This window comes from Sander vitreus, chromosome 18 (assembly GCF_031162955.1).
Source record: "Sander vitreus isolate 19-12246 chromosome 18, sanVit1, whole genome shotgun sequence".
NCBI classification, from domain to species: Eukaryota; Metazoa; Chordata; class Actinopteri; order Perciformes; family Percidae; genus Sander; species Sander vitreus.
The window spans coordinates 6,375,436-6,388,316 of record NC_135872.1 but is presented as its reverse complement, the minus strand read 5'-3'; the positions used below and the strand labels follow the sequence as shown (position 1 = coordinate 6,388,316).

The 12,881-nt window shown below is 42.6% G+C and overlaps 1 protein-coding gene across 1 annotated transcript; it reads right to left on the bottom strand.

Annotated features, from left to right (window-relative positions):
- Nucleotides 1-5,651: 5,651 nt before the first annotated feature.
- LOC144533631 (uncharacterized) lies at nucleotides 5,652-8,201 on the bottom strand. The gene is made up of 2 exons (XM_078275144.1): nucleotides 6,072-8,201; nucleotides 5,652-5,734 (listed from the first exon to the last, which is right to left on the bottom strand). Exon 1 carries the CDS (start codon nucleotides 8,191-8,193, stop codon nucleotides 6,553-6,555), a length of 1,641 nt encoding a protein of 546 aa, XP_078131270.1. The 5' UTR covers nucleotides 8,194-8,201; the 3' UTR covers nucleotides 5,652-5,734; nucleotides 6,072-6,552.
- Between the last annotated feature and the right edge of the window lie 4,680 nt (nucleotides 8,202-12,881).

Genomic DNA, 12,881 nt, shown 5'->3' with positions numbered 1-12,881 from the left:
ACAGTTTCTCTCATGATTTTCACCTGTTGACTTATTTCCCCACAGAAAAAAAAGGACAGCAATGAAGCCCTGCCCGTTGTGCAGAGTGTGCTATGCAAATCGTTCCCAGCATCTCAGGGATGTGCACAATGTCGCAGATAGTAAACAGCGGAGGCTCATGCTGGGATTTGCTTCAGGAAGGTGAGTGAAACACACTCACACGCAAACACACTACATAGGCTGCTGATTACTGTGTTGAAAATGTATGACTATGTTTATTTAGATACGCAGGCCCACTAGGCTGCCCAGTGACACAATGCCATGGAAGAAAGTACATCCGTCTGGACCGGCATTTAATGTCTGTGCACAATATGGCGGTAGGCATTTGCACTTTCGCAAAAACAACTGTTATTGTTCAGACCTGGTATCAATGAATTGAGTGGTCAATAATGTATCCTGTAATAATGATCACTGTCTTCATCTAATGTTCTGTGTTCACAGAAGGATGCCAGGAAATTGCTCCTGGAGGAGTCTAGAAAAAAAGAAATTGCTTCCCAACTGTCTGCCATAAGGGAAAAAAAGAAGCACAAAAAAGACTTTGGTTTGTAAAGCAATAATGTGTTCTTATTAATTACTCAGCCTGCATTGCCCTGACATTTAGGTAACACTCTGCTCTTTCTTCTTCTCTGGTTTACAGAGTACCTGATAGCAAAGTTCAACAAAAGTAACTTGAGGTCCAGACCGGGCAGGAGGGATAAACGCCAACTTAAGAAGTCTGTGAAACATGTCAGGCGTTTTGTGCATCACATGTGGGGGATGAAGAGCCCTCCCCCATCCCACCTCATGTTTTTAGCGAAGACAGGGAAGGTCTTTAGGTAAAAAAAATTTATTTAGATGTGGGTCTTATGGTTGGGTAACTGCTTACATCAGTGTGACACTCATCCCTATGCTTTTTTTTCCTTCTATTTTTCAGGTGGATAGCGAAGCAAAAAAGGCAGAGCCTGGCAGAAACCAGAAGGGGTTACCTGGTAGACATCAGGAGGTTCTTGGCGTTCCTGAGGACTTCTCCCAGGTAATGTTGCACCCTCACACTGAAAAAGAGCACCATATGAAGGTTCAGTCTACAACGTGTGTTCCAGTTCCTCAATGTATGACTGTATTTCTTCCTCAGGTCCGTCTGTCTGCAGCACAGATGATGTCCCTGGACAGAGTGCTGAAAAGGGAGCTCTCCGCCCTCCCAAAGCAGACCGGGGACGCTGAGCAGCCTGAGGACAGCCGCTGCGAGCCGTCTGACGCCGCAGAGCAGTCCGAGGAGGCGGAGCAATCTGAAGACGCTGAGCAGCCTGAGGACAGCCGCTGCGGGCCGTCTGACGCCGCAGAGCAGTCCGAGGAGGCGGAGCAATCTGAAGACGCTGAGCAGTCTGAGGACAGCCGCTGCGGGCCGTCTGACGCCGCAGAGCAGTCCGAGGAGGCGGAGCAATCTGAAGACGCTGAGCAGTCTGAGGACAGCCGCTACGGGCCGTCTGACGCCGCAGAGCAGTCCGAGGAGGCGGAGCAATCTGAAGACGCTGAGCAGTCTGAGGACAGCCGCTACGGGCCGTCTGACGCCGCAGAGCAGTCCGAGGAGGCGGAGCAATCTGAAGACGCTGAGCAGCCTGAGGACAGCCGCTGCGGGCCGTCTGACGCCGCAGAGCAGTCCGAGGAGGCGGAGCAATCTGAAGACGCTGAGCAGCCTGAGGACAGCCGCTCCGGGAAGGCTGAAGCTGCAGAGCTGTCTGATGACGCCCAAGAAGTGGTAAGCACAGATGCACGGCATAACTTTGCATCTCACTATATGGTGGTAAACTTTGCTTCCCTCATTTCTTTTTTTCTTTTTTTACTTGCAGGTAAAGAGTCCTCTTAAGACGTTGCTGAGGGTAAGCCACACCACTTTTTCTATATTTTTACATGGATTTTTACACCCAGTCTATATACGTGTGGCTTAATATATTTTAAAAAATTTAGATTTTGCAGAGCCAAATTACACACATGTCACACAATCATCATCAGACTTATTATAACCGATTGTACATTAGACACTGTCGAGCATTTCACATACTCTCTATCAAACTTTGTATTAATGAATAAACATTGCATATTGTCATAAATTGGATAAGCTTATTCCATTTCATGTTTTCTCAAACCAGGAGAGTGTTTATCAGCTGCCAGCATTTTAAAACTCTCCCATGTAACTTCATTTCAGCCAAGGAGGCTTTATCAGTACCATGGTCAATTAACACCATCACCACAGCCAATGACAACGCAGCCGCAGGCACCGTCACCGCCACCAAGTGGGGGCGATTTAAGCAAAATGGAGGACACAGAGGAGACGGAAGATGAGTGGGACGACATCAGCTGGTCACCTGCTGAGTCCGAAACAGGATTGACAGCTGAGGATGCAGAACAAGTGGTAAGCGTCTACGCGCAAGCGTACCTTAGAGCATGTCACAGTATGGGGTCAACTTCTCATAACCAATCGTTTTTCCTTGCAGCTGCAGAGTCCTCTCAAAAAGTCGCGGAGGGTAAGCCAAAGCACTGCAATGTTATTTGGATGTTTACACCCACTCGCATTACATGATTGCACTTGCAAATGCAGATTTACTGTCAAACATTTCACACAGCCTCTATCAGACTTTGTGTAAATTAATTAACATTACACACTGTCAAACATTGGTTTAGCTTACTCCATTTCATGTTTTCTTATTCCAGGACAGTGGGTATTGCCTGCCGAAAGAGAGGAGTCCCGCTTCGTCGACAACTGTAAGTATAATGCAAGAAATTCTTTAGCTGTACTTCAATATTTTTTTTCTTTTTTCTTACACAAAACCTTAGGGTTTTGACGTACCCTGATGACCTCAAGGCAGACATCAAGAGAGTCTTCCGCGATGTGTGGAGTGAAACGATCACCGTTGGCATGGTAAATATCACAGTGTTTCTTGTGACGGACATGATGTCTAAGTTATTTGTGTAATAAGGGTCATTTCCCCAGAGAGCAACTTCTCTGTTTTCCCTTTTGGAAGGATTACAGCTGATTGCGTGCACAGTTAAAGCATACAAAACATGTTCACAAAAGACTTTCAGACTGGATCATACTTGTAATATTATCTGACAGACTGTAACCTTTTCCAAACGGATACCTTCCCACTAAACACTCCTGATTGTTTGTGTGCTGTGTTTGATTTTTTTTAGATTAATGCCGTTCTCCAGAGACAGCCAGCACTTCTGCAGAAATGCCAAAAACTCAAGATGACCATACATAATTTGCGGGCTCTGGTCCACAAATTGCAGGCAGAGTGATTTTTTATTTTGTTTCTGGGGCTGGGTTTTTTTTTTTATGTGCATGTTTTAATTTTTCATGTTAATACTGTTATGTGTGTATATATATATATATATATATATATTTATTTCATTGTGTGTGTGTTCAATTTAATAAATGTTGAATATGTTTGAATTCAGTATCGCTTCCTTTTGTCTTTTCATTTTAATTAGATGTGGTTTATTTATTTATCATTCTCAACATTGTGGCTTTACTAGTGCTGAATTTATCTCATATGCTGCAGAATAGACTTTTGGTCACTAGATGGAGCCAAATGAACATCTTACAACATTATAACGGCAGCGTTTGGTCCCTTTCTACTACATCTCTGGGGGAAATGTTGTACTTTTTACTCCACTAAATTGATCTATATACATATAAAAATATGTTTACACATTGTGTAAAACACATAACATATGACATGATAAAGGTAGAGTTGCTAAAAATTACATCAGATACATCAGACAAATTCAAACAACCAATAATTTCTTAGGAAGTAGTGCCGTGCCATAGGGCGTGTTAACAGCAAGACTTAGAAAAACAGCAAAGTTAGGTCACAATTCGTAGCTATAAATGTATGATCATACCTTTGTTGTTATATTTCTCCAGTTGGTTATTCCGTGAGATTGGGTGTATTTGTCTTAGTTAAAAATGGTTAGCATGAGATTTTAGCTGAGTGTCCTAGCTTTATGTGTGTCACATGATTATGAGGAAGTCAAACTAAATTTGGAAAATCTCCATTAAGTGACACCTTCAAAGCACTGTGAAGATGTCACTTTGGGCTCTGAGTAAACAGCATGTCTCACCGTTTTCAGAGGTTCTACAAAACAATTGATTAATGGGAGAATAGTCACACAAATAAGAACTATTTACAAAGTTAACTATAAAACTATTTTACACATTAATGACAATTTCATTTCATTTATTTGACAGGGACAGTGGTCGTTACTTAACAGCAAAGTAACTGTAAATGAGCCAGAGTCAGCTCAACAGGTTAATTCCAAAAATGGACAACTGTATAAGAGATGGAAAAAATATCTCGCTCTGCACAGCTGTCTCGCCGCCGCTGACTCCCTGGGAGCTGTTAAGCCACGGAGTTCCTTCATGAGATAGATTAATACTCTTAACCCCACCCCTCCCTTACCTAAAATAATATTTTTTTTCTATACAAGAGGTTTATCTTAATATTACACAAGTACTAAAGATCCATCTATTTTATCTTATTTTGGCACTTGTTTTCCACACTTGCCTCATGTGGGTCGCTGTCATTTACCCTAACCCTGCAGTTTTCCCTTCATTTTAATAAAAGTTCTTAATCATGTTATACAGTTTTCCCTTCACTTTAATACATGTTCAAGGTTGCAAAGAAACAAAACAAAATAAATAAATAAATAACCAACCTTAAATGTTGTACAGTTTTCTAACATTACTCTTCAATAAGACAAGAACAAGAAATTCATTTTACATGTTTTATTGCAAATCAAACAAGAATTGTGTGAACATCAGTTATATTCAACATGATCTTACCATGTCCACACATTGTGAGCTAATAGAAACAGCATTAACTTGAGACATGACATTCACGAAGGATTGATATCGTCAAAACACAAACAAATATCAAAAGAACTATTTTTTTTTTTTTTTTTAAACAATGCAATTAGCTGATGACTTCTTTTAAAATTGCAGAGGTCTTCACTTAACTGCACAGAAAGACAGTACGTGTTTAACACAGGTCATGTCAGAGCTGACATGACCTGCAACATCAGGTTCAGCTGGAAGTAGGGTGACAGGATCATGGAGTTCCTCGTCCCAGTCACACAAAAGGACATTTCGTTTTCTAAAGGCTTATTTAGATAGGGACAGATACAAAAAAACAGGACAACAATTTGTGGCTGGGGCAAGGTTCTCGGGGTGGCACATAGGAGGGGAAGGGCTTGCACCCCATGGTCTCTTGTTTTGGTGCCGGTAGATGCCCGCTGTCTCATCACTGGTGGGGCCAAATTCAAGTCCCTACAAAAGAAATGTCAAACAGTAAAAAAAAAAAAAAAAAAAACAACGATAACCATAATAAACACAGCACTTACCTAAATCCTGCCATCCTGCATGTGATCCAAGTATTGTACACACCTTCGCCAGCTTAATGTGCTTCTATCTTTTCACCATATTTGATGCTGCAGTAGATTCTTTTTTTTTTTTTTTAAGAAGCTTGATCATTGTTGTGTAGCATACAATTTAGAGTAAGAAACGGCCAGTGTACACTGGGAAGTTTGTGAAGGGCAGTTTGTGTGTGTGTGTGTGTGTTTGTTTTCGGGACTCACCGCCACTGACAGGGAGTCTCTTTTCGTCCTTCGACACGCAACGTCACGCTGCACTTGGTTCACCTCACGCGTCCCCGAATGACTGGGAGGGAGAAACTAGTTTTATTACATGTGATCATCAGCAAAAAAATAAAAAACACCCTAAAAAACAACAACAATGTTCTCACTTTTTACTTTTGGGTTATTTATTGGGTTCATAAAATAAACTGCAAGAAAAATGACATTTAATCCAGGTTAAATGGGGACACATTTGATGAGTCTGTCGTACACTGTAAATGAGTGAAAAAACTAGACAAACAAACAAACATAGGGTCATAACATGAAAAAGCCCTCAGGGCACACGTACACATAGCACAACTCACAAGCCACAGTGGTTTCAGTTATTTTGCGGGAAATCAAACATCGTGACTTTGTCTTACCGCTGGGTGTTGGCAGGGTTCGAACGTGTGGATCTCGGCCTTCAGCTGGCACGCCAAACAGCATCTTGTGGAAGAGCACAGCTTTTTGTGTTACTGTGCGTTTATTTTTTCTTTTGTAGTGCCTTCCTTTTTTGTCTGAAGGCATTAAAGGTCCTCGATGCCACTTTGAGTTCCATGCACCGTTTCATATACGCTGTGTAAGCCTGCTTTGAGGTTGTGCATTTGTCCAGGTTGACCATAGCACACTCATCCCCTGTCCACAGTTTGGAGGAATTGGCAGGCAGGCACATTGCCTGAGACCTGACAGGAGGTCTGATGTCATCTTGGTCTTCGACAGCCTGGACGTCCTCCTCAGGCTGGAGGACCGCTCCCTCTTCCTGCTCGGGTGATGGTCTGAGGCTTAGCAAGCGTGGGGTGCCCTGCTGGAGCCGGACGGGGATGTCGTGGTGCAGCTTCCAGATCCTGGGACTATAGACCTTTGCTATGGTGAACCTACCCAAGATCTGGAGCCTTGCAGGCGGTTAAAATCTACAAAGTCATTATTCTGGAGCATGCCAACTGAGCTGATGAAGGTGAGAACGTTCACCAGGAAGGCCCCTGTCAGTGTTGGTGGCAGTCGCTGCAGTGTTTTCGCCATCCATGGCATCCCGTGGTCCTGGTATTTTTCCAGTGACCGGGAGTATGCCAGAGACCGTCTCTCTATCTCTGTGCACACTTGCAGGGTCCTGGTTGCGATCTCAGACATTGGGAAAGGTTTCTCTGCTCCTAGGTGGACGTGTAAAAAGTCTTTGAAGTTCCACCAGATCTTCCTTCCACCCCTAATGTCCCGGAACTTGAAGGCCAGGAAGAAGTGAAGCTTCTCTGCAATGAACCCCTGCAACAGACAGTCCTTAACAGACTTTCCTGCCTTCTGCACCAGCTGGCGAGCACGGTGAAAGGTGTTGGGGACAGGAAAGGAGTCTTTTGTTGCAAGGTCGTCGGTTAGAATCTCCAGGCTCATAGCACCTACGAGCCTGCCAGGTGGGGAGTCGGAGCTGAAAGGTGACATTGGGATGTTTGCATTCCTTCTGTACAGGTCCCCGAGAAGCACGCGGATTAGCGCCGCACCGATGACAGCTGGCCCTGCTTCCAAGGTCTGGCACAGAGGCCAGAGGCGCTCAATCCGTAGCTTCTGGAGGTCATCCCTGGTCCAGTGAGAAAGTGGGGGAGGCGTTTCCTCCGAGCTAGCACTCGAGTGAGGTGCCAGGCCAATGAAACCCCTCTGGTGTGTCAGGCTTCGGTCCATCACTGTACTCGTTCCCAAGCTTGCACTCAGAAAAAAATCCTCGGATGACAGAGGGTGGCCATAAAACATTTCCTCAAGGGCCAGCTCGCACTGGAAAGCTTTCCATGACTCATCGAACCTACCCACACCCTCGCTGGAACTGTAGGCACTGGTGAGGGTGTCAATGAGTGAGCCCAGAACGCCATCCAAGGTGGACAGGAGACCCTGACCAGAGGTGGTGTCCTTCAAGGGGACCAGCATGGCACGCTGCCGCAGCAAAGTATGCAGGCCTTCGAGGTCAAAATGGGCTGAGGGGTCAACACACAGAGGTACATCCCCCTGAAACCTAAGGACCTGCTCTATACGGCACCCAAGCTGTGCCACCAGCCTTTCCTTAAGGTCCGTCATGTGGCGCAGGTACGTCGATGCCCTGGAGAGTATTGCCATTTGTGAATTTGGGTGGGACAGCCCACACGTCACTATGGCACCACTCACGGGGTGCTTGAATGGCATCTGCAAGTGACAATGTGGGCTGTCGACATACATTTGAAGGAAATTCAGCTTCCCCTCTTTGCTGAGCACTGCCAGAAGAGGCTTGGCTACATCCAAGGGCAGGTGGTCCAGATTGGTCTGAAAGTTTGTGGCCTCATGCATCCCAAGGACGGGGAACAGCTTCCCCCTGGCTCCTACCAGGTCCTGCAGTCCATAACGGGAGAACAATATGTGTTGGTCATAGTCAGTTGCCACAAACTTCAAGGCAAGGTGGACTGACACTGCCTTAACATCTGTGACATTCACAATGTCCGTTAGTTCCAGTGTATCGGGGTCTTTTTGACCAAACTGGTTTAGTGTCAGCATCACTTGCAAAAATTTGTCCAAAAGGCTCATTATTAATGGCATGTCCTGCCGCAACACGTTGAACCTGGCCGTGTTGCTGGTCCCCTGTTTCTGCAGAGTAGGCCTGCTCTTGTCCCTAGCAGAGAGGCCCCGGAGCAACCGTTTAAAGTTGTCAGTCACGCTGTTAAGCAGCTCTACAGCATGTGTGCTGTAGAGCTGCTTCTTCAGCAGCCTGGTGTCAGGGTCAGTGGTGCTGCCGGGTAATGCAGTCATTAATAGATGATAGCCACCGTCTACATTAGCTATCTGGTACCCAACGCAGTTTTTAAGGGCAGTCAGGCCATTGCTTGTGTACTTGCTGAGGTCTACGTGCTTCTTTTAGGTACACATAATGGGGGCTAAGTATCTGTGAGTTAAACCTGGGGAGGAACAGGTAATGGAGGACACCCTGCAGCGCCTGCACCTTACTGAACTCAACCACCAATCCGTCCACATCAAATGAGAATGAAAGTAATTGTTGTGGGTGGGACAGCGTGGTGGCGTGTAAACCAATACACAGGTCAGCATGCAAAAAATCACTGACTGCGTCGTATTGCTGGTAGGCATCAAGCAGATTTTCGGTGTTTGCCACTCCGACATCGAACAATTCACTGCTGGCCATGTTTAGGAAAACTTGTAAGGTGGCTGTAGCCTACAGAGGGGTATGTTGCAGAGCTCAGAGACAGCCACAAACGCCAGTGGAAATCCTTACATTGGGGTCCTGGAAAGAAGAACAAAAAAAATAAATAAAAATACATTATCATTCAATATCCAGAAAAATGATCAATGTTTATCATTAAAAAGGGACAAACTGACAAGACAACATTAGAGAGGTGGCCAAATCAGTCAGACGTTTCTGTGTCATATAGTCAGGAGAAGATTTTGTGTAACATTTACATTAAGAACCTGTGAAGTTTATTTACTGCAACAGCTACTAAAAATATGAAATTAGAAATACGCTCCACAAGAATCATTTTTCAAGGCTATCTATTGAGTCAGAACACTTCACACTATAGAAATAAAATGAATTGTGTAGCGCCTCTCTGGCGTGGCTGGCTATAGTGAGAGGTGGCTATCCTGACTTTTGTTATAACCTATATCCAATTTAGAGCTGCAAAGATGAATCGATTTAGTTGTCAACTTTTAAATTAATCGCCAACTATTTTAATAATCGATTAGTCGGTTTGAGTAATTTTTTTAAGACAAAAGTTTTAAAAAAATTCTTTGATTCCAGCTTCTTAAATGTGAATAATTTCTAGTTTCTTCTCTCCTCTGTGACAGTAAACTGAATATCTTTGAGTTGTAGACAAAACAAGACATTTGAGGATGTCATCTTGGGCTTTTGGGAAACACTGATCCACCATTTTCTGACATTTTATAGACCAATCATCTATGAAAATAATAGGTTAGCTGCAGCCCTAATCCAATTAATCAAATAAGTGGGGTTTCACTAATAACCTTATCAGTGTTTAACGTGTGTGTGTGTGTGTGTGTGTTTGTGTGTGTAATCACTAACTTACTCTTTCCCTTTAAATCACCATTTAAGCATTAATATTCACACTTTAACTTGAAATGTATATGAATTACTTTTATGCTTTAAGCACTGTTTTCCTTAATTAACTTAAAATATTAAAACCACAACTGTTTTATAAAAAAAAAAAAACACAAAAGACTTATTCAGAAAAACAAAAAGTAGGTTAGTAATTAAATGCACCTTGCAAAAAGTCACTTCTCAGATCACAAATGCAATCAAATTCACATTCAAAACATTAGAGCCTAAGCAAATGAAATAGTGTGTTCAATGTCTTCAGAAAGCTCCGATAGGCCTACACAAGCTGAAATATAGTTTCAAAAAGTGTAACAGTGTTTATTATATTACAAAAATATAGGCAATAGGCTTGTAAAAACTATTGAAAACTGGCTGTGGAAACACTGGCCCGCTGTAGGGGGTCCGGTAAGAACTTGAACCAGAGATGTCTGGCTTTGAGATCCAGGAAGATTTGTTTACAACTCCAACATGAAGTTATCTATAGCTGTGTGTGTGTGTGTGTGTGTGTGTGTGTGTGTGTGTGTGTGTGTGTGTGTGTGTGTGTGTGGCTGGCGGGCCACAGAACACGCTTGTTGCGTGGAGTTTAACTCCGAAAAGACAGTTAACCACAGGTTCCCGTTGCTTATGATGGACATGGGTTCTGACCTCGTGTTCGAGCTTAATCAGGTTCTATCTAGGGAGCTCAACATCGTACTCAATTGGATAAAATCAAACAAACTTGTGCTAAATGCATCAAAAACAGTCTGCATGGTATTTGGCTCTAAACATAAATTAGCACAAGGGACTAAATTGAATCATGATGGGAAGAGCAGTTGCCACTACAAGGAAATGCTGACCACCTCCTTTTTACCAAGGCAAATGGTTTGCTCTTTAGTTCTCTGCCACTTAGATTATTGCTCAGTAATCTGGTCATCTGCTTCAAAAACCCTACTTAGAAAACTTCAAGTAGCACAAAATAAAGCTGTAAGACTTGCTCTAAAGTGCAATTTTAGGTCCAATGTAGTTAAAATGCATGATGTCTTAAATGGTTGAGTGTTGAAAAAAGATTATTAGCCAATGTGCTTATTTTGTTGCACTCTGTTATTCAAAGTCAGACACCATCATTTATTTTTGATAACATAACTTACAGTTCAGACATCCACACTTATTTAACAAGAGGAGCCAGTAGGGGGCAGATGATGTTACCTTTACCAAAATCCAATAACTTGGAAAAAAAAAAAAACTTTTATTTACAGAGCAAGTTCTTTGTGGAATAAAATCCCTAGTAACATTCGTTTTATCACAGGAAAGGACCATTTTAAAAAGAAAGTCAAATCTTACCTTCATTTAAACTTTAAACTCATATTTATTATGAGGTTTCTGATTGTGTGTTTTTGTCAATGTAAGCCACCTTAATGTTAGCCATGTAATACATTGTAATGTAGAACTTCGTTTTCAAGATATTTCTCTATTTGCTTGGTTTGTTATTATTTTCATTTACTTTTATTTGTAATTTTGCTTTCTGTTACTTAGTTTTGTTGGCAGATATTGTAGCATGTATTTTATTTATTCATTTCCTGTACATGTTATGAAATGTTTTAATATTGTTTGACTAAATGTAGTGTTGGACCCCAGGAAGACTAGCTGGTCGTCTAAAACCAGTCTGAGAGACCTCCAAGCTTACAGCGAGCCTGAGTGGCCGAGCTACGAGCTAGCGCCTGGGGCAGGCGCCTGCTGGCTGTCGCCTCACTTCACAGAGATTCTCAACTCGGAAAACTTTGACGCAAATTGTCAATTCAGCATCGATTTTCGCAAGACTGCCTATATTCGAAATCTAACCAGTTAATTTCTCGCCTAAAACGTTGTCAGAAGTGAATTAGTGATGATTAAGATGGCGGAAATTGTTAAAATTGTCCGGTGGGAAAGCGGCTTATGACGTTGTATTTGCATGTGAAGTTGGATGTGGTTCTGAAATATACATAAGCACCTAATAATGCACAAAGCATCTGACTTACTAAGAACATTATTTACCCACAAATAAATGTTATAGCCACCTTCAAATGTCCAAGTGGCGCAGGCCTGTGTGTAGGCTACTTTGTAGCGTTTAGCTAAATGGCTGCTCCACCACGCAGGCCAAAACAAAAAGTGTACCTGTAATCAATGAGAATGTAGCCTCACGCAGGATGAAAGGCGACAGCAGCAGGAGATATGACGGGAAGATCCACGATGAAGAGAAAACGGTTGAAGAGAAATTTCACAGAGCTCCAGTATTTCTCTCATTCAGCAGACAACCGCTTCTCCCCTCTGACTCGTTTCCCTCCGTTTCTACCTACACCGGTCCCCGCACACACCCTGTGCCCCTCCCCGTCTCACTGCCTGACCTGAGAGAGGGAAGAGGCTAACCCTAACCTCTGCCTATTTAACATTTTAAATGCTGTATTCAGTAAAACATGAACATTACCCAATATGCATTTCTCTCTTTGAGCAAATCATAAACTTCATTGCTGGTCAATACATCTTTAACTTTTTAACCTTAAATTATAGTTATTAAACTATGAAATGATTTATTCAAACTTGTATATCTTATATTAATGAATACATTTCAACCGGTTACACCGGTATACTAAAAAAACCCCAGCATGGACAGTCAGTATAACAGTCAGCAACAAAATCACGCTAAACAACAAGGATTCTCGTCAAAGCGTCTTCATAACATACAGCAGCAGGGCTCTACGTCCTTTCCAAAGCATCCTCGTCAAAACATCTTCCTAATATGTTGCTTAACATCATTGCCAGAACGTCTTCACATGTGCTCTCCATTTTGATTGGCTGCTTGTGTCTCCATATATAACTGAGCCAGCAACTTAACAGCATCTGTCCTGGAGCAGTTTTGATGTCAACTACTTTTTCTTCTATATTCAAGTGTATATTCAAGAAAGCTTTTCTGGTGCTGATACAGAGACCTTCAGTAGAGATTTATTTAGTCGTACTATCTACAGCAGAAGAAAGCCTAGCAGACGGACCACAAGACCAGAATCTCTTGGAAGCTGCTGCAGTGGACTGAGGGCAGTAATTTTGTTTCAAAGGTTTTGAAGGGAAAAAAAAAAATAATAATATATATATATATATATATATATATATA

Excerpts from the sequence above, each read along its gene's own strand:
- LOC144533631 (XM_078275144.1), bottom strand. The coding sequence starts at position 8,193 with ATGCTGACACTAAACCAGTTTGGTCAAAAAGACCCCGATACACTGGAA.